Here is a 22,787-nt window from a genome sequence, read left to right on the forward strand (position 1 = left end):
ATCGGGGTTGCAGGGTTAAGTAGGATGGCCATTCAGAACTTTAAACGCAGGTCTCTTGGTGGTAAACTCATTTTAATTACTTATGTATTTATAAACATGTTTTTAATATTATTTTTATTCCTAAGAGGTAATTTTGTTGGGACCCCCATTTCTGGGATTATAGTTAGTTTTCTTTATTAAGTTTTACCAACCAACTTCTTCTGGCCCTTTGGACTTCTAGAAATTTGGCTGTTATTATGGACTGCACTTTTCTATCTGGCTTCCTTGTTTCTCTTTGGCTCCCTGGAGATCAGTACTATTATTTTGGTTCAGTTTTGGAAAATTTGAGTCGTTTTTCCCTTAAATATTCTCTCTTCTTTATTGTGTTTATTCTCTCTAATCAGACATAGATTAGACTTTCTGTCTATATTGCTTTTTATCTCATTTATATTTTTCATTATTTTGTGCCCCTAGTACTTACAGTTACAATTAAATGTGTATTAAGCATATCTTATACCAATAGCAAAAAAGTTGGAAAATATGTTCATGATACAGTGTTTTGAATTTTTGGTTCTATTCTTTAATACATTTACAATTTTTTTTTTGACAGTATTATAATTTTTACCCATTCCTTTGTGGATAGAAATTCAGGATAGAAATTTTGGATAGAAATTTTGTTTTTCCATTTTGGCTGTTGCAAGTGAAGGTAATGTTAACATCCAAAATGTATCTAACAAGTCTTTTTGTTAAATATATTTTGATTTCTCTTGAATACATACTTAGGGGTTTATTCCTGGGTCATAGCTAGGTTTATATATTTTTTTGTTTGTGTGCTTGTTTTTTGAGACAGGGTCTCATTTCTGTCACTCAGGCTAGAGTACAGTGGCATCCTTATAGTTCATTGGAACCTCAAACTCCTGGGCTCAAGCAATTCTCCTACCTTGGCCTCCTGAGCAACTGCGTACAAATGTATACTACCACACCCAGCTAATTTTTTTTATGTTTTGTAGAGATGGAGTCTTACTTATGTTTAGGCAAAGTTTGTATCTAATATAGAATTTAAAAAATGATTTAGAATTATATAATTATATAATTATGATTTTGATTCTTAACAAGCCAAATTAGATATATTTATCATTAAATTTTCAAATTAATTTTTGAAATTCTTAAAATGTTCTATATGTTCTGAAAGGACGAGTTCAATTCACTGATCTAGTTAATATCATCTTAAGGAGCTTGTCAGAATTATCATTATTCTTAAATTCCTTAAATTTTTATTTCAATTCCAGTATATGCTAGGTTTGCCATTTTAAACCAGTAGTTCTCTATGGGTGTCAGTCAAATAATATTAGTTAAACTACGTATGAATAGAAATGACTTAAAGCTGCGTAAAACTATTTTTTGTGGTGGGTTTGTTTGGCTATCTAAGTTCTGGGTATGTCCATCACTCACATGTGTTCATTTAATATGCATATTGAGGCTTTCAAATTGTCCTGTTTGAAAGACAAAAACTCAAAACTCATTATTTGAAAGTTTATTTAATAAAACTAAAGTTAATATCATTGCCTTTTCTACTTTTAATGTTACAAACCCCAGAATACTGTATGGGAATTCTATCAGTTGGAAAATATTGTCCTTTGCTATCTATCTTTAGGGTTTGGAATTTTTATGTAATCTTTGTTATGGTATGAATTTATAATTAAATCTGTAACCCAGATGTATGTCTCCTTAAGAACATGGTTCATATACTTTGTTTGTTCATTATTTTAGAGACAAAGACTCACTATTTTGCCCAGGCTGGTCTTGAGCTCTTGGTTTCAAGTGGTCTTCCTGTCTCGGCATCCCAAAGTACTGGCATTACAGGCCTGAGCCACCACACCTGGCCTTTGTTTTATTTTAAGCTGAAAAAGTTTCTGTTAATTTTTGTTGAGTGATTTAGGAAGTAAGTAATACAAAGATTTTTATGTAGTATAAAGTTTTGTTCCTATGCTACGTACATTTGGCACTAATTTGTATAGTACTGCAAAGACATTTTAATGCACGCCTATTAAAGAAAATAAAAGATGACTTAAGAATAAACATTTTGACTGTAGTTTACAGGAAACATTATTCATGATTTTGGGCATCAGAAGGTGATTTCCTAAAGAGGAAAGGGAACCGTCATTGGGTGTTCGTATGTTCAGATTTTCCCTGGTTTCATTCAATGCAGATACATTGAAAGTAGATAATTCTAACTAAATCAAACTTTGTTTACACACACTTGATATACTGTAGCCAATGGTGGCCCTACTATTGGGGGCCTGATTTATGGGAGTAATAGAACCAGATCCAGATCCTGCATTTAGTCATCTTCCCATGTTTAGGATATTCAGAGATGTTAAAGTTTTATGGTGGCATCGTTGTACGTAAGTTATCTGCTTTTTCTAAGTGGAAGCTCATGCCAGTTATATTGCTGCTTTCCAACCTAACAAAGGTGTATTAGGAGGGTTTGGTATATTTTCAAAAAGTGTACTTTTTCTTTCTTATTACATTAGAACAATCTCAGGATATGGTAATTTCAGAATATTCTTATATATTTAAGATTTATTTTGTATTTATTTGAGTAAATGTACAGATAGAAGGCTCAGTTAATAAAATGAGTGACTGATGGTGATTTTTCTTTTTCTTTCTTTTTTTTTTTTTTTTTTTTTTTGCAGATTTCAGGGTTAGAGTGTAGATTAGAGGCTTCATTTTCTGGTGGGAAGTACCTTAACAAAGTTTTAAGGGATGTATTTCAGTGTTTTGCATAACACAATCTCTATCCCAACTTCATATACATGTGTTAATTCTGAAAGGAACTACAGTTCATATAGTTGCTTTTTAGTTATAATTTTATCCAAAAAGTAATACAAATAGTAAGTGTTAGTCAGGGACAATAGGTACATATATAGCTGTGTGGTGCATGTATTTTTAAGTATTTATGGGGTGTAAGAATGTAATCGTCACTCTATGTGGTAACAGTCATTATGTGTTTTTTAACCTAAGATTTCATTCCTGTACAAATGAGCTCTGTGAAATTATTATGGCCAAAATACCAATGTTTGTCTTTCACCCAATTTATCTGCACTTCATAAAAATGCTTAAATTTTATTTCATCATCCTTAAATTTGCTTTGCAGTATCTGAACTCTATGAACTAATTCTTGAATATTTATGAAGTAACTGACTGATTTTTGCAGGTGTTGCAGGCCCTTAGGAATATTTAGCTTGATTTGGAACAGGATTCTTTGTTTTTTTGAATACTTTTTCATTTTTGAAAACCAAGTTACAGTAAATCTATCTATGTATAATCCAGTTATACTAACATCAGTTTTCGTATCTGGTTAGGCATAGTTCTAACAAGGTTCTCATAGTTCATAATATTCTGAAATGGTTGAAATTACAGATAATATATGTCATGGTGTATATGTTATATATCTCCTCTATAATTCAATTGTAAGGAATGCTTGGGTGGGATCAGCAGTTGCAGTTTATAAAAAGGAACTAATAAAGAACACCTTGAAGAGAATAGATTTTGAACATTCTCACCACACAAAAATGATGAAGTATGTGAAGTAGTGCATATGTTAATTAGCTTGATTTTTCTATGTACGATGTATACCTGTATCAGAATGTCATATTGTATACCATATATATGTAAAATATTTGTTTATCAATTAGAAAACCAAAATACAAAAAAAAGGAATGGCTTTCTTCTAAAAGTTAGAGGATCAAATAAGATGAAAGCCATAATTTGGTTAATCACCAGAAGCAATAATTCTTATCTGGTAGGACAGTTGAAGATGGTTACTTTATATTATACCTTACCTTGATCTAGGGGAAAAAAGTACCCTGTTTCCCAGAAAATAAGACATACTCCGAAAATAAGACCTACTTACAGGAAAGATAAGACGTCCCCTGAAAATAAGACCTAGCACATCTTTGGGAGCGCACCTTAAAATAAGACACTGTCTTATTTTCGGGGAAACAGGTTATGTAACAACTTCTAGGAATTTTTAGTGAAGAAAAAGCAGAGAAATTACTGGCATATCTCTCTTAATAAAAACATATTTCCAAAAAAAGCTATAACAGAAAAGGAATACCCATTCTTGACTCTTGTAGTTACTGGTAAGGAAAGTTATTTTACATTTGCTGCTTTTTTTGTATGAGAAATGTGTATTTCTTAAAACAAAAGATCAGTGTAAGATCAATACATTGAAATCTACAGTACATCCAAGGAGGAATGAAAGCAGTGATATGCTGTCAATTGATAGCTGAATAAGATAGAAATTAAATTTTTTATTTGGAATAATGTTAGTCTTAGGTGGTTTAAATTTCTCCTTCAGCAGATTTGTGCCTGTGATATAATTTGTCTCAGGCTGAATGGAGCAGGCATTTCATTGGTAATGATCCTGTGGGGTCTAATGCTGTAAGACCTTGTTTCTCCAAGTCGGGTCTGTAGACCAGCATCAGCTCAGTATGGAAGGTTGTCTTGAACAATTTCCAGATGGCTCAATTAGGATCTGCATTTAAACAAATTCTCCTGATGATTTGTATGCACATTAAAATTTGAGAAGTCCTCCTACAGAGGACATAAGACTGGACAAGGAGCAATACTTCTCTACCTGATATTGCAAAGATATACAGATTTACAAATTATTTATTAGAAAGATAAATACTTGTCTCTTTAGTATTATCCAGCTTTTCTGGAATAAAAATTTTTAAATGAATTTCTATACTTTGATTCTTAGTCTTACCAACCACAGAAGATAAACTTTGCTCTTTCTCATGTGAATGAATAAACATCATTATTTTAAGTCTTCTCTAAGATAGTGGCAACCTCTGGATTTTTTTGAAATCAAATTTTACGAAATGGAAGACTGGCATGCCAGTGTATGTAAAATCACTTACTGGGATGAAGACATCCTGCATTCTAGCTAAAGAATAACCATGTCCTGAATGGCTGCTGCACGTGAAGCCACATAGAGTAGATCAGACCTTTCCTCAGGGAAGTTATGATCAGGCTGGAGACTGTCCTTGAAAGTTAGGTAACTGGTACGTGCATTTTATGATATGGCCCTGTGGATGTATTGGCGAGACTTAGCTGTGGCTAAAAGAGGGATTAGGAATATAACACTCATTTTAGCCAGTTCAGTTTTTTTTTTTTTTTTTTTTGAGAGAAGTCTTAAGCTGTTGGCTTGGGTAGAGTGCCGTGCCATCACAGCTCACAGCAACCTCAAACTCCTGGGCACAAGCGATTCTCTTGCCTCAGCCTCCCAAGTAGTGAGGACTATAGGCGTCCGCCACAACACCCAGCTATTTTTTGGCCCGGGCTGGATATCAACCTGCCGGATCTGGTGTATGTGGCTGACATCCTAACCTCTTGAGCTACAGGAGTTCAGCCAGTTAAATGTTTTCTAAGTAATTATTACCATAGTGTTTTAGTATATTTAAGGGAAGTTTTAGAATTTAGAACAAGAAAGGAAAATGTCTAGATATAACTACCATCCCCTAATAGACTTAATGTAAAATTCGTTGTGGGACACTCTGCCTCTGTATTTCCAATTGGCTTTCAGGAAAATTGTTTGTTTGCATTCTGTTTCTAATATTTAAAGACTCCTGTCAGTGTTGCTCAAGTTCTGAGATGGCCCCAAGAACCCCTGACATTCCTGGCAATTGCCTGAGTGTGTCATTTTACTACTACTCCTTTTTTTTTTTAAATTAATTAATTAATTTATTTTCTTTTATTGTTAAATCATACTTGTGTGCATTAGTGCAATCAAGGGGTACAATGTGCTGGTTTCATATACAACCTGAAATATTCTCATCAAACTGTTCAACGTAGCCTTTATGGCATTTTCTTAGTTACTGTATGTAGACATTTGTATTCTGCCTTTAGTAAGTTTCGCCTGTATCCATTCTAAGATGCACCATAGGTGTGGCCCCACCCATTACCCTCCCTCCACCCTAACCTCCCTTCTCCCTTCCCCTTCCTTGGCCCTTTCCTCATAGTCTTGTGCAATAGTTGGGTTATAGCCTTCATGTGAAAGCTATAATTTAGCTTCATAGTAGGGCTGAGTACATTGGATACTTTTTCTTCCATTCCTGAGATACTTTGCTAAGAAGAATATGTTCCAGCTCCATCCATGTAAACATGAAAGAGGTAAAGTCTCCATCTTTGTTTTTTTTTTCCTTTCTTTTTTTTTTTTTTTATTGTTGGGGATTTATTGAGGGTACAATAAGCCAGGTTACACTGATTGCAATTGTTAGGTAAAGTCCCTCTTGCAATCATGTCTTGCCCCCATAAAGTGTGACACACACCAAGGCCCCACCCCCCTCCCTCCGTCCCTCTTTTTGATCCCCCTCCATAACCTTAATTGTCATTAATTGTCCTCATATCAAAATTGAGCACTGGATTAACAAACTGTGGTATATGTATACCATGGAATACTATTCAGTCATTAAAAAAAATGGAGACTTTGCATCCTTCGTATTAACCTGGATGGAAGTGGAAGTCTCCATCTTTCTTTAAGGCTGCATAATATTCCATGGTATACATGTATGACAATTTGCTAGTCCATTTGTGGGTCGATGGGCACTTGGGCTTCTTCCATGACTTAGCAATTATGAATTGGGTTGCAATAAATATTCTGGTACAGATGTCTTTGTTATATTGTGACTTTTGGTCTTCTGGGTATAAACCTAGTAAAGGAATTATAAGATCGAATGGCAGGTCTATTTTTAGGTCTCTAAGTATTCTCCAAACATCCTTCCAGAAGGAACGTATTAGTGTGAATTTCCACCAGCCGTGTAGAAATATGCCCTTTTCTCCACATCCACGCCAACATCTCTTGTTTTGGTATTTTGTTTTGTGGGCTACACTTACTAGGGTTAGGTGACATCTCAAAGTAGTTTTCATTTGCATTTCTCTGATGATTAAGGATGATGAGCTTTTTTTCATGTGTTTGCAGATTGTGCGTCTGTCTTCTTTAGAGAAGTTTCTCTTCAACTCCTTTGCCCACTGTGAGATGGGATCACTTGTTCTTTTCTTGCTAGTACATTTGAGTTCTCTGTGGATTCTGGTTATTAAACCTTTATCGGAGGTATAACCTGCAAATATTTTCTCCCATTCTGAGGGCTGTCTGCTTGCTTTACTTACTAATTCTTGGCTGTGCAGAAGCTTTTTAGTTTGATAGGTCCCAGTAATGTATTTTTGATACTGCTTCAATTACCTGGGGCGTCCTCCTCATAAAATATTCACCCAGGCCGATTCCTTCAAGAGTTTCCCCTGCACTTTCTTCAAGTATTTTTGTAGTGTCATATCTTAAGTTTAAATCTTTTATCCAGTGAGAGTCTATGTTAGTTAATGGTGAAAGGTGTGGGTCCAGTGTCAGTCTTTTACAGGTCCCCAGCCAGTTCACCCAGCACCATTTGTTAAATAGGGAATCTTTTCAACACTGAATGTTTTTAATTGGCTTGTCTAAGATTAAATAATGGTAAGTAACTGGATTCATTGCTTGGTTCTCTGTTCTGTTCCAGACATCAACTTCTCTGTTTTTGTGACAGTACGATGCTGTTTTTAGAACTACCGATTTATAGTACAGTTTCAGGTCTGGAGGCGTGATTCCTCCTGCTTTATTTTTATTTCTGAGTAAAGTTTTGGCTATTTGAGTTTTTTCTTTTGATTCCATATAAAACAAAGTATTATTTTTCAAGATCTTTAAATATGACAATGGAGCTTTAATAGGAATTGCATTAAAATTATATATTGCTTTGGGTAGTATAGACATTTTAACCATGTTGATTCTTCCCAGCCATGAGCATGGTATGTTTTTCCATTTGTTAACATCTTCAACTGTTTCTTTTCTTAAAGTTTCATAGTTCTCTTTATAGAGATCTTTCAAGTCCTTTGTTAGATAAACTCCCAAATATTTCATCTTCTTTGGCACTACTGTGAAAGGAATAGAGTCCTGAACTGTTTTTTCGGCTTGGTTATTGTTGGTGTATATATAAAGGCTATCAACACCCAGATTTATGGGTGTTGATTTTGTAGCCTGAGACAATCCTGTATTCCTTGATCACTTCTAAAAGTTTTGTAGTAGAATCCCTAGTGTTTTCCAAATATACGATCATATCATCTGCGAAGAGTGAAAGTTTGATCTCTTCTGACCCTATGTGGATACCCTTGATCGCCTTTTCTTCCCTAATTGCAATGGCTAAAACTTCCATTACAATGTTAAAGAGCAATGGAGACAATGGGCAACCTTCCCTGGTTCCTAATCTAAGTGGAAATGATTTCAATTTACTCCATTCAATACGATATTGGCTGTGCGTTTGCTGTGGATGGCCTCTATTAGTTTAAGAAATGTCCCTTCTATACCAATTTTCTTAAGTGTTCTGATCATGAAGGGATGCTGGATATTATCAAAAGCTTTTTCTGCATCAATTGAGAGAATCATATGGTCTTTATTTTTTAGTTTGTTTATGTGCTGAATTACATTTATAGATTTACGTGTATGGAACCAGCCTTGAGACCTTGGGATAAATCCCACATGGTCATGGTGTATAATTTTTTTGATGTGTTGTTAGATTCTCTTTGTTAGGATCTTATTGAGTGTTTTAGCATCAATATTCATTAGTGATATTGGTCTATAATTTTCTTCTCTTGTTGGCTCTTTCTCTGGTTTAGGGATCAAGGTGATGTTTGCTTCATAGAATGTGTTGGGTAATATTCCTTCTTTTACTATACTTCGGAAGAGGTTTAGTAATACAGGTACTAGTTCTTCTTTAAATGTTTGGTAGAATTCTGACGTAAAGCCGTCTGGTCCTGGGCTTTTCTTTTTAGGGAGATTTTGTATAGTTGATGCTATTTCAGAACTTGATATAGGCCTGTTCAACATTTCCATTTCGTTCTGGCTAAGTCTCGGTAGGTGGCGTGCTTCCTGGTATTGGTCGATTTCTTTCAGATTTTCATATTTGTGAGAATAGAGTTTCTTGTAGTATTCGTTAAGGATTTTTTGAATTTCTGAGGGGTCTGTTGTTATTTCATCATTACCATTTCTGATTGATGAAATTAGAGATTTTACTCTTTTTTTCCTGGTTAGGTTGGCCAAAGGTTTATCTATTTTATTGATCTTTTCAAAAAACCAGCTTTTGGATTTATTGATCTGTTGTATAATTCTTTTGTTTTCAATTTCATTTAATTCTGCTCTGATTTTGGTTATTTCTTTTCTTCTGCTGCGTTTGGGGTTGGAATGTTCTTCCTTCTTCAGTTGTTTGAGATATCCCATTAAGTTATTAACTTCCTCCCTTTCCGTTTTATTGAGGAAGGCTTGCAGTGCTATAAATTTCCCTCTTAGGTGTGCCTTTGCAGTATCCCAGAGGTTCTGATAATTCTTGTCTTGATTGTTGTTTTGTTCCAAAAATTTGGTGATTTCCTTCTTAATCTTGTTTGTAACACATCTATCCTTCAGCATAAGGTTGTTTAGCTTACGTGTTTTTGTGTGGGTATGCAGGTTCCTGTTGTTATTGAGTTCAACTTTTATTCCATGATGGTCTGAGAAGATGCAAGGAATAATTTTTAATTTGCTGCAGTAAGATTTGTGGTCTAGGATGTGGTTGATTTTGGAGTATGTTCCGTGGGCTGATGAGAGGAATGTGTATTCAGTTTTGTTGGGATGAAATGTTCTGTAGATGTCTGTGTAGTCCAGATGTTGAATGGTTAAGTTTAAATCTAAAATTGCTTTGCTTAGCTTCTTTTTGGACGATCTATCCAGCACTGCTAAAGGGGTGTTAAAATCTCCAGCTACTATGGAACTGGAGGAAATCAAGTTGTTCATGTCTGTTAGAGTTTCTCTTATCAATTGAGGTGCGTCTTGTTTGGGTGCATAAATATTAATAATTGAAATCTCATCATATTGAGTATAACCTTTAGCAAATATGAAGTGTCCATCCGTATCCTTCCTTATTTCGGTTGGTTTAAAGCCTGTTGCATCTGCGAATAGGATTGCAATGCCTGCTTTTTTCTGCTTTCCATTTGTCTGGAGTATAGATGACCATCTCTTCACCTTGAGTCTATATTTGTCTTTTAGTGTAAGATGCGATTCTTGTATGCAGCAGATATATGGCTTGAGTTTTTGTATCTTGTCAGCCAACCTCTGCCTCTTTAAGGACAATTTAAACCATTCACATTAATTGAGAATATTGATAAGCCTTTCAAGAGTCCAGTGGACATTTTTAATCCTTTTGCGAATGTGGATGTTGGAATTTGATCAAAATTTTCTGGGTGGGTTTACTTTTGTGGTGGAGGATTATGCTGATCTTTATGGAGGATAGATCTGAGAATATCCTGGAGAGCTGGTTTAGTAATGGCAAATTTCTTCAACATGTGAATGTCATTAAAGTATTTAATTTCTCCATCTTAAATGAAACTCAGTTTAACTGGGTACCTGATCGTGGGTTGACAGTTATTTTGTTTTAGGAGATTAAAAGTCTATGACCATCTTCTTCTAGCTTGAAAGGTTTCAACAGAGAGATCTGCAGTTATTCTAATATTCTTGCCCTTGTAGGTAAAGGTTTTCTTTCGTATGGCTGCTTTCAGAATTTTCTCTTTCATATTAACTTTAGTGAAATTGATTATGAAGTGTCTGGGGGATGTCTTATTTAGGTTGAGTTTTGCTGGTGTTCTGAAACTGCTATCTGAATTTCCTAATCTCTTGGCATGTCTGGAAAGTTCTCTTTCATAATTTCATGGAAAAGAGACTCTGTGCCTTGTGAAGCCAGTTCATTGCTTTCGGGGTCCCTATAAGACGAATATTGGTTTTCTTCCATTATCCCAGAGCTCTCTGAGAGAATGATCTGTTTTTGCCCTTCATTTCTCTTCCTCTTTGAGAGTTTGGGAGCGTTTGAAAGCTTTGTCTTCAATGTTAGAAATCCTTTTTTCTGCTTGCTCCATTCTGTTACTGAGGGATTCTACTGTGTTTCTCAGATCTTTGAGGGCTATGACTTCTTGTCTCAATGTGTCAAAATCTTTGGTCATTTGTTCTTTTTATTTGTTGAATTCTTGGGACGTCTTTTGGGTTACTGCTTGGAAGTCTAATTCTATCTTAGTTGCTATCCAGATTCTGAATTCGATTTATGACATCTCAGCTATTTATTTGTGCATGGGATCTTGTGCTGTGTCTGCCCCATTGTTCCTTGGGGGAGTTGATTTACTCTGATTATTTATATTGCTAGTGTTTTTCCCTTGAGTTCGCCTCATGATTGTTTTTCACCGTTGCCTCTGGGCGTCCTCAGAGTTGGGGAGGTGTGTCTCCAAGATTAGACCCCAGTGGGATCACTCTATGGTTGCTGGATATTTATAGGGAGTCACCCTGTGTAGCTCTTCTGGGTGTGTCCCAGCCAGGGAGTTCTGGTTGTGTGAGCAGCTCCGGTGTGTGATACACCCAGATTCAGCAACAGGGTGGGGGGAGGTGCACACAGTTCTGTGGGTGTCTGGTGCCCAGTAACTTTGGCACAGAGTGCCCAAGGCTCCAGCAGTCTCTGGCCAGGAGAAGGGCTCCATGCAGAGGCAGGGAGGGCTCTGGAGGGCACACAGCTTCCAGAGTCCCTGGCCAGACGAGCGGGTTCGTGTGGAGGCAGGGAGGGTACAGGAGAGAGGACGGGGTTGTGCGCTCCCAGAGTTCCTGTTTAGGGCATGTGGAGGCCTGGGGCACGGGGATGTCCGGGCTGGCGCCCGTCACGGGTCGCTGCGGTGCATTGTAGCTCTTACTGGCAGCTCTGGGCGCCGCTCCCTCCTTCTGCAGCTGCATGGGGGACGTCCTTTCCTCCCTGGTTCTTTCCCCTGGCCACTGACTCTGGAGGTAAAGTGGTTTGAAAACCGACCGACAGAGGTTTCCACTGGTAGGGAGGAGGTGCCGCGGTTCCCCTGGTAAACAGGGGGATTGGGGGTGCAATTTACTTTTTAGCTAGGGAGTCTTCAGTGCCAACGAAGTCTTGCTTGATAGTATGAGCAGTAAACCGCATAGAAGGGAACTCTGCTTTTGTTGAAACTGGAATTGTTCCTGGCTCTTTTGTGCATACTGGGGCTGAGGTAAGGGTGGAAAGGTGGCGCCTGGGGTTTGGGGCAAGGTTTGAAAACCAGTGCCTGGCTTAAGAACACTGCCATGACTGCTGTTACCTAAAGATCTATACTAACCCTCCTCCCTTTTTAATATATGAGAGACTTTTATTTTTGTACAAAATTTTTTTCCTGCCTCTTTTATTTATTTTTTTATCCAGTAGTGTAATCCAGTTTGTCTGTTTTGCACAGGTGACCCAGAAACCTTGGAGGGAGAAGACAGCTGCTTGTAGGCACTAAATGTCACACAGTGCTTTAAACATGTGGGATCTGGGACAAGATATTAAGACAGAAAGAGGCCTTCCAGAAGCACATGTTTACTGCCATACAGTTGACAAGTGTATCATTCCTATAGGAGAGAAGGGAGCTTGCCAGAAAGTTTCTCACAAGCAAAGAATTATAAGAGGAAATGATAATGTCATATACCTCAAGATAATAAATGCCATTCTTCGTTTATTATATGGAATGCATTATTTACTTTAAAGTACGTATGTAATGTTTTAAATACCAACAAGGGAATTTATTGGTTTAGTTACACCACAGATCTTTTCCTCTTCGAATTCTCAATCGTGAACTTAATTCTTGAGAATAAAGAGGCACTGCTATATATTATAATTTATATTGTTTTTTCTCCTTTAAAAGTCATAATAGTTTTATTATTAGAGAAAAGCAAGAAACTATTATTACAGAAAAGCAATAAGAACCTTCTTTTCTGTTTTTTTCAGTGGAAAACACATTTTGACTTGAATAGGATTTAAATGACAGCTTGATCATAATAGGTAATTTTATGAGATTGCTCTATGTTCCACTTAAGAATTAGTTTAGATTTTTAATCATGACTGTATTGAGAAGTGCTTTGTAGTCATAGCAGAGTGTCCCATACCATGCCTAGTGAATAATCATGCTGCTTTGCTCTGCAGGAAAACGACTCAGGCACTTTGGACACAGTAGGTGCTGTGGTTGTGGACCACGAAGGGAATGTTGCTGCTGCTGTCTCCAGTGGAGGCTTGGCCTTGAAACATCCAGGGAGAGTTGGGCAGGTAAGTAATTAGGGGGTTTTTAAACTAGCTTTTCAAAGTGGAACATGGAATTTTTGAGCTCACAGTTTTTAAAGCAGTAGGAAAATTTTTCTTTTCAGAAAAAATAAAAACCATTTTTCTCTAACATTTGTGTGGTATAAATAATTAACCAATACCCTTTCAAGATTCTTTCTAAAAAACTCATCTTATAGCAATATGCTTCTGATCTTTACAGTCATGAATCCTCGTGTCACTACTTTTAACAGGTATTTGGTAGACAATAAAGTATGCTGACTTCCGTTTTCTCTCTTTGTGAATGTTACTCTTAGGATCAAGCTCTACCTGATTATATTGCTCCTTGCTTTTTCGTTGGGAAAATAATTGTAGAGTTACATTTTTTATTTTCTCCATTTAAAGAACAGTGTTATTTTGACCCTCTACATGTTTCCTTTGATTAAGCATTGGTTTTACAGAATAGCCAGTATTTCAGGTCACTGACGCATGAAATCTAGAAATATGGAGCGTCTAATTTATGTGAAATTTGTATATCTCCAGTTGACTTGCACATACTCTTCACCTCATCCCCCATCACAACTCTTTAGTTTTATACTGAGAATGAAGTATATTTAATAATTCATTTGCTCTAGTACGCTTTCTGAGTATAAACCAATTTGACACATTACTTATGGGCTTAATAAATATTTTCTGAGTGAACAAATCAATTGGACACTCTCATGGAGTCTGTTAAAGTAATTGCAAGGGTGCATTTAAATTTGGTGTTTGGATCCCCTCACACATATGGAACGTAGTTTAGGCAGGCTTTGTGTGCTTTGTCTCACATTTGAAGAACAGTCATGGTGGTGAGTGCGTGGAGCACAGTGATCAGTGCATAGAGGCTATCTTGCAAAACCCCAGGTGATATTCCTTGATCTGCCCTTTATGTAGGTAAGACACTTATAGTCCTATACCAGGGGAATGGGAAAAGGAAGAATAATTAATTTTTGCTACTCTCTATTATGCGAGAGGATTTATGGAGAATTATTAATCAACATGTGTGCAATGCTTTGAACTCATTATGAAAGCCTTGGTCTGGTCATGGTATTTTTCCAGATTTTAAAACTCTATGCATTTGTCATGTTTAGAACAAGAAAATTAAGCTTTGCATGTCAGATTGGGAAGAAGGTGAAGAAGGAAAGAGAAAAGCCAGTGGAGTTGTCTTCATTGCATTGTTAGTTCCATGACATTCTCACCGTTCCCTATTTGTTTATCTTGACAAAACAGCAACAACAGAGCCAAGGATAGTTCTGGATTATGTTAGTAGGATATTGCATCTACCCATCTTTCTTGAAATTTCATTTTTGTATTTATGTATGAATGTAGGTATATGTGTGTGTATGTATGTATGCATTTACTTTAAGAGACCTGGTCTCACTCTGTTGTCCAGGTTGATGTGCACTGGTGCCATCACAACTCTCTGCAACCTTGAACTCTTCGGCTAAAGTAGTCTTCCCGCCTCAGTCTCCTTAATAGCTAGGACCACAGGTGCTTGCTACCATGCTTGGCTAATTTTTAAAGCTTTTTGTAGAGAAGGGGGTCTCAATATGTTTCCCAGGCTGGTCTCAAACTCCTGGCTTTGAGCAATCCTCCCAGATTGTTGAGGTTATAGGTGTGAGACACACCTAGCAGTCTTGAAGCCATTTTGCCACTGCGCAGTGCAACTAGCCTGGAAAATAATTCTGTACAATTTATATATTGATTTACCCCACTTGTCTAGTTTATGAATTCTTAGCTTGAGAGCTAAGGAAAGGAAAGGATGTGAAAGAAAGGATTGGGGCTCACAGGGAAATGCAATTGCTTAATTGGATTATATTGCTTAGATAAAGGTGATGTAATAAGCTTGGAACTGTAAGTATCAGGAGCTAAAGAACAGTTCTTTTTGAAAATCAAGATCAAATACAAATGCAAAAAATACAAAAGCAAGTTATATCAAAGGATAACTTTTTTTTTAAAATGCACTGAAACTAGGTACTTTTAATTGTATTTTAAATGAACAGATCAACAATTTAAAAATTTTAGCATTCCTCTAGATATTCTCATATATGTAGTAGTCCAGGTGGTGAGGTGGAAATCTGAGTTAGAACTTATTTGCTTCTTTAGCTTACTATAATAGTTAGAATTGACAACTTGGACACAAGAAGGGATTTACTATATTTTATTCACTCTAGCCCTCACCCATCCACACATACACATAGACAGTTGAGTTTAGTGGTTAAAAGTGTGGACTTTGGATTCAGGTAAACTTTTAGTTCCATCTCCCCAGTTATCATTCTCCTTACTTAGAATAAATTACTTACAGCATCTTTAAGGTCTGCCTTCTAGATCTGTAAAATGGGAATAACTAGCTACCATACATAGTTCTAGAAGACTAAGTGATGTTTCTAAATCACATATCACAACCTCTAGTAAAAATAGCTATAGCTACCTTTTATAAAGCACTTGCTGTGTCCAATAAATGTGTTAATTCACCTGATCTTACATCAACACTCAGAAGATTAATATCATTTATATGATCTTCTTTTACTACATGATAATATTTTAATACAATTTTACTACCAAAAAGGACATTTTTAACATTTGTTTTTAAAGGCCTGCTTAAGGTTGTTGTATTTTGCCCAAAGAAGTAGATAAGAGAGGGACAATCTCTGATTCTTCCTTTTCCTAGAAGGTGATGTCTCCTATGTCTAAGAGGCTGTAGTGCAGTGGCTCTTCATAGGCCTGAGCATGGCATATTACAGCCTCGGACTCTTGGGCTCCAGTGATCCTCCTGATCAGAGTCCTGAATGACTGGGACTACTACTGCACAGCTGTGGAGAAGCTGTCCCCAGCTTCTTTATTTTGCATATCACTGTCTTGGCCCAACCAATTGAGGAAGAGTATCATAAAGGGAATTTGCTTAGACGATAGAAAGAGAGAATAAATATAAATACTCTTGCTTTTCCAGAAAGATGACCTCAACTGGATTTCTAAGAGTTGTTCCTTGGGCCTCATTAACTTTTTTTTTTTTTTTTATTGTTAAATCATAGCTGTGTACATTAGTGCAATCGCCTGTACACATTCTAAGATGCACCATACATATGGCCCCACCCATTACCCTCTCTCCACCAAAACCTCCCCCCTCCCTTCCCTTTCCTTGGCCCTTTCCCCATAGTCTTGTGCTATAGCGGGGTTATATAGTCTTCATGTGAAAGCTATAATTTAGCTTCATAGTAGGGCTGAGTACATTGGATACTTTTTCTTCCATTCCTGAGATACTTTGCTAAGAAGAATATGTTCCAGCTCCATCCATGTAAACATGAAAGAGGTAAAGTCGCCATCTTTCTTTAAGGCTGCATAGTATTCCATGGTATACATGTACCACAATTTACTAGTCCATTCGTGGGTCGATGGCACTTGGGCTTTTACCATGACTTAGCAATTATGAATTGGGCTGCAATAAACATTCTGGTATAGATGTCTTTGTTATCTTGTGACTTTTGTTCTTCTGGGTATAAACCTAGTAAAGGAATTATAGGATCGAATGGCAGGTCTATTTTTAGGTCTCTAAGTGCTCTCCAAACATCCTTCCAGAAGGAACGTATTAGTGGGCATTCCCACCAGCAGTGTAGAAGTGTGCCCTTTCCTCCACATCCACGCCAACATTTCTGGTTTTGGTATTTTGTTATGTGGGTTACTCTTACTGGGGTTAGGTGATATCTCAGAGTAGTTTTGATTTGCATTTCTCTGATGATTAAGGATGATGAGCTTTTTTTCATGTGTTTGTAGATCTTGCATCGGTCTTCTTTAGAGAAGTTTCTCTTCAAGTCCCTTGCCCAACCTGAGATGGGGTCACGTGTTCTTTTCTTGTTAATACGTTTGAGTTCTCTGTGGATTCTGGTTATTAGACCTTTATCAGAGGTATAACCTGCAAATATTTTCTCCCATTCTGAGGGCTGTCTGCTTGCTTTACTCACTATGTTCTTGGCTGTGCAGAAGCTTTTTAGTTTGATCAGGTCCCAGTAGTGTATTTTTGATACTGCTTCAATTGCCTGGGGAGTCCTCCTCATAAAATATTCACCCAGACTGATTCCTTCAAGAGTTTTCCCTGCATTTTCTTCAAGTATTTTTATAGTTTGATGTCTTAAGTTTAAATCTGTTATCCAGTGAGAGTCTATCTTAGTTAATGGTGAGAGGTGTGGGTCCAGTTTCAATCTTCTACAGGTCCCCAGCCAGTGTACCCAGCACCATTTGTTAAATAGGGAATCTTTTCCCCACTGAATGTTTTGAATTGGCTTGTCAAACATCAAATAACAGTAAGTAGCTGGATTCATCTCTTGGTTCTCTATTCTGTTCCAGACATCTACTTCTCTGCTTTTGTCCCAGTTCCATGCTGTTTGGATTGCTGTGGATTTATAGTACAGTCTCAGGTTTGGTAGCGTGATTCCTCCTGCTTTGTTTTTATTGCTCAGTACTGTTTTGGCTATTCGAGATTTTTTCTGATTCCATATAAAACGAAGTATTATTTTTTCAAGATCTTTAAAGTATGACAATGGAGCTTTAATAGGAATTGCATGAAAATTATATATTGTTTTGGGCAGTATGGACATTTTAACAATGTTGATTCTTCCCAGCCATGAGCATGGTATGTTTTTCCATCTGTTAACATCTTTGGCTATTTCTTCTCTTAGAGTTTCATAGTTCTCTTTATAGAGATCTTTCACGTCCTTTGTTGGGTATACTCCCAAATATTTCATCTTCTTTGGCACTACTGTGAAAGCAATAGAGTCCTTAACTGTTTTTTCAGCTTGGTTATTGTTGGTATATATAAAGGCTACAGATTTATGGGTGTTGATTTTGTAGCCTGAGACATTGCTATATTCCTTGATCACTTCTAAAAGTTTTGTAGTAGAATCTCTAGTGTTTTCCAGATATACGATCATATCATCTGCGAAGAGTGAAAGTTTGATCTCTTCTGACCCCATGTGGATACCCTTGATCGCCTTTTCTTCCCTAATTGCAATGGCTAAAACTTCCATTACAATGTTAAAGAGCAGTGGAGACAATGGGCAACCCTGCCTGGTTCCTTATCTAAGTGGAAATGATTTCAATTTAACTCCATTCAATATGATACTGTCTGTGGGTTTGCTGTAGATGGCCTCTATTAGTTTAAGAAATGTCCCTTCTATACCAATTTTCTTAAGTGTTCTGATCATGAAGGGATGCTGGATATTATCAAAAGCTTTTACTGCATCAATTGAGAGAATCATATGGTCTTTATTTTTAAGTTTGTTTATGTGTTGAATTACATTTATAGATTTACGTGTATGGAACCAGCCTTGAGACCCTGGGATAAATCCGACTTGGTCATGGTGTATAATTTTTTTGATGTGTTGTTGGATTCTGTTTGTTAGGATCTTATTGAGTATTTTAGCATCTATATTCATTAGTGATATTGGTCTGTAATTTTCTTTTCTTGTTGGGTCTTTCCCTGGTTTGGGGATCAAGGTGATGTTTGCTTCGTAGAATGTGCTGGGTAATATTCCTTCTTTTTCTGTATTTTGGAAGAGGTTTAGTAGTATAGGTACTAGTTCTTCTTTAAATGTTTGGTAGAATTCTGACGTAAAGCCGTCTGGTCCTGGGCTTTTCTTTTTAGGGAGATTTTGTATAGTTGATGCTATTTCAGAACTTGATATAGGCCTGTTCAACATTTCCACTTTGTTCTGGCTAAGTCTCGGTAGGTGGCGTGCTTCCTGGTATTGGTCGATTTCTTTCAGATTTTCATATTTGTGAGAATAGAGTTTCTTGTAGTATTCGTTAAGGATTTTTTGAATTTCTGAGGGGTCTGTTGTTATTTCATCATTACCATTTCTGATTGATGAAATTAGAGATTTTACTCTTTTTTTCCTGGTTAGGTTGGCCAAAGGTTTATCTATTTTATTGATCTTTTCAAAAAACCAGCTTTTGGATTTATTGATCTGTTGTATAATTCTTTTGTTTTCAATTTCACTTAATTCTGCTCTGATTTTGGTTATTTCTTTTCTTATGCTTCGTTTGGGGTTGAAGTGTTCTTCTTTCTCCGGTTGCTTGAGATGTTCCATTAAGTTATTGACTTCCTCTCTTTCCATTTTCTTGAGGAAGGCTTGCAGTGCTATAACTTTCCCTCTTAGGACTGCCTTTGCAGTACCCCAGAGATTCTGGTAATTCGTGTCTTGATTGTTGTTTTGTTCCAAAAATATGGTGATTTCTTTCTTAATCTCGTCTATAACCCATGTATCCTTCAGCATAAGGTTGTTTAGCTTCCATGTTTTTGTATGGGTATGCAGGTTCCTATTGTTATTTAGTTCAACTTTTATTCCATGATGGTCTGAGAAGATGCAAGGAAAAATTTCTATTTTTTTAAATTTGCTGAGGTTGGATTTGTGGCCTAGGATGTGGTTGATTTTGGAGTATGTTCTGTGGGCCGATGAGAAGAATGTGTATTCAGTTTTGTTGGGATGAAATGTTCTGTAGATATATGTGTAGTCCAGATGTTGAATGGTTGAGTTTAAATCTAAAATTTCTTTGCTTAGCTTCTTTTTGGAGGATCTATCCAGGACTGCTAAAGGGGTGTTAAAATCTCCCAACTACTATGGAAGTGGAGCAAATCGAGTTGCTCATGTCTGTTAGAGTTTCTCTTATAAATTCAGGTGCGTTGTGGTTGAGTGCATAAATATTAATAATTGAGATCTCATCATATTTAGTATTACCTTTAACAAATATGAAGTGTCCATCCTTAGCCTTAAGTATTTTGGTTGGTTTAAAGCCTATTGTGTCTGCGAACAGGATTGCAACGCCTGCTTTCCATTTGCCTGAAATATAGATGACCATCCCTTCACTTTGAGTCTATATCTGTCTTTTAATGTAAGATGCGATTCTTGTATGCAGCAGATATCGGCTTGAGTTTTTGTATCCAGTCCGCCAACCTATGCCTCTTTAGAGGACAATTTAAACCATTCACATTAATTGAGAGTACTGATAAGCCTTTCGAGAGACCGGTGGACATTTTTTAATCCTTTTGCGACTGTGGAAGTTGGAATTTGATCAAAAATTTTCTGGGTGGGTTTACTTTTGTGGTGGAGAATTACGCTGATCTTTATGGAGGATTGGTCTAAGAATGTCCTAGAGAGCTCATTTTGTTGTGGCAGATTTCTTCAAGATGCGAATGTCGTTGAAGTATTTAATTTCTCCATCATAAATGAAGCTCAGTTTAGCTGGGTACAGGATCCTGGGTTGAAAGTTATTTTGTTTTAGGAGATTAAAAGTCGATGACCATCCTCTTCTAGATTGAAAGGTTTCAGCGGAGAGATCTGCAGTTATTCTGATATTCTTCCCCTTGTAGGTAATGGTTTTCTTTCGTCTGGCAGCTTTCAGAATTTTCTCCTTCATATTAACTTTAGTGAAATTGGTTATGATGTGTCTGGGGGATGTCTTATTTTGGTTGAGTTGTGCTGGAGTTCTGAAACTGTCTGCTATCTGAATTTTGGAATCTCTTGGCATGTCTGGAAAGTTCTCTTTCATAATCTCATGGAGAAGAGACTCTGTGCCTTGTGAAGCCACTTTGTCACTTTTCGGGATCCCTATAAGACGGATGTTGGTTTTCTTCAAATTATCCGAGAGCTCTCTGAGAGTGTGGTCTGTTTTTGCTCTCCATTTCTCTTCTTCTTAGAGGGTTTGGGAGCGTCCGAAAGCTTTATCTTCAATGTCAGAAATCCTTTCTTCTGCTTACTCCATTCTGTTACTGAGGGATTCTACTGTGTTTCTCAGATCTTTGAGGGACGCAACTTCTTGTCTCAATGTGTCGAAATCTTTAGTCATTTGGTCTTTGAATCCGTTGAATTCTTGAGATAAGTTTTGGAATTCTAATTCGATCTTATTTGCTATCCAGATCCTGAATTCAATTTCTGACATTTCAGCTATTTGTTTGTGCATGGGGTCTTGTGCTGTTTCTGCCCCATTGGACCTTGGGGGAGTTGATCTACTGATTATTCATATTGCCAGAGGTTTTCTCTTGAATTCGCCTCATGATTGCTTTTCACCATTGCCTCTGGCTGTCCTCAGAGTTGGGGAGGTGTCTCTCCAAGATTATACCGCAGCGGGATCACTGTATTGTTGCTGGATCTTTGTAGGGAGTGACCCTGTGTAGTTCCTCTGGGGCTGCTCTAGCTAAGGAGTTCTGGTTGTGGAAGCAGCTCTGGTTTGTGACACACCCTGATCCAGCAACAGGGCTGGGGGTGGTGCGCATGGTTCTGGGAGTGCCTGGCGTCCAGTGACTTTAGCACAGAGAGCCCAAGGCTCCAGCAGTCTCTGGCCAGGAGAAGAGCTCTGCGCAGAGGCAGGGAGGGCTCCAAAGGGCACATAGCTACCAGAGTCCTTGTCCAGATGAGCGGGCTAGTGTGTAAGCTGGGAGGACATAGGAGGGAGGATGCAGGGTTGCGTGGCTCCCACAGTTCCTGTTCAGGGAATGTGGAGGCCTCGTGTGTGCAGTTCACTGGTTGGGGGTCGCTGCACAGCTCTTATGGAGGTCTGGGCGGCGCCAAGCCCAGGAGTTTGAGGTTGCTATGAGCTGTGACATCACGGCACTCTTCCCAGGTCAACAGCCCTAGGCTCCAGTGTGCCAAAACCATCTCTCTCTGCCCCTAAGGATTAAGGTTGTAAGGTAGCTCAGCCTCCGCCTTTAGGCTACTCAGTCAGTAGGTTTCTTTGACCCGCCCAATCCTTACTCTGAGACCCTGAGGGCGGAGCTTGCCTGAGCAGTTCTTTCACAGTGGCTTCTTGTGCCCAGCTCAGTGGCTCAGTCTGGGGCCCCAGACAATGCCCAAAGTTCTCCACACTCTTGCTCAAGCTCTCCCCAAGGCAGTTCAACTGAGTGCCAAGTCCAAGAACACCGAAACAGTTCACAGGTAAGGCCTTTCCGGTTTGCAGTCTCACTGCTGCTTGTACTTACGGTTGTTGGCGTGATTAGGTCGATCAAACACACGCAACCACTTGCCCATTTTCCAGTATTTTTGTCCTCCTCTTGGGTTCCAGAAGTCCCTTGCTGGCTCCCTGTATCCTCAAAGGGATGATTATAGGCAGATCCCACCGGCCAGAGATGCCTGGAGTCTTGTCTCCCCAGACTCGCTGTTCCCAGTTCCAGGGAAGCTGTTACTTGGCCGCCATCTTTTTCTCATTAACTTTTTTTCAGTGCAGGCTCCTGGTCAAGGTAATTGTAGGGCAATTGAAATGATGATGGGCAAATGCCCAGAGTTTTCATTGAAGGAAGAATGGGCCCTTCCACTGAGTTATTCTGCAAGTTTTCCAGTTACTTCTCAAGGGCTTTCAATAGTCATACTGATGTAGCAGTGTTAGGGAAACTAAGGCATTCATCTTAGAATGATGGTATTTTCAAAAGCAGTAATGTATTTCTCCATTTTTGCCTTTTTGGGAAATTTGCACTGATCAGTTCTTGGTACTACTTTCAAGAGGGCTATTGTGAGTGACACCTGGAGATAGCACTTGTATGTCACAGCAACATGGGAGTCTCCATCGCTGTTCTGCATCTGGCTTATTTCTCAGAGAAAGTGATTAAGGGATGGATGG

The 22,787-nt window shown here is 37.8% G+C and overlaps 1 protein-coding gene across 6 annotated transcripts in view; it reads left to right on the forward strand.

The window, feature by feature from the left end:
• The window catches only part of TASP1 (taspase 1), a 393,334-nt gene that overhangs the window by 192,274 nt on the left and 178,273 nt on the right, over nucleotides 1-22,787 (forward strand). For all 6 annotated transcript variants that reach the window (XM_053574174.1, XM_053574176.1, XM_053574178.1 and 3 more), the window contains one exon: nucleotides 13,035-13,154. In XM_053574174.1, coding sequence (XP_053430149.1) covers nucleotides 13,035-13,154 — 120 coding nt within the window. The remainder of the gene's footprint in view (nucleotides 1-13,034; nucleotides 13,155-22,787) is intronic.

Source organism: Nycticebus coucang, chromosome 21 (genome assembly GCF_027406575.1).
Source record: "Nycticebus coucang isolate mNycCou1 chromosome 21, mNycCou1.pri, whole genome shotgun sequence".
In the NCBI taxonomy this organism is placed as follows: domain Eukaryota; kingdom Metazoa; phylum Chordata; class Mammalia; order Primates; family Lorisidae; genus Nycticebus; species Nycticebus coucang.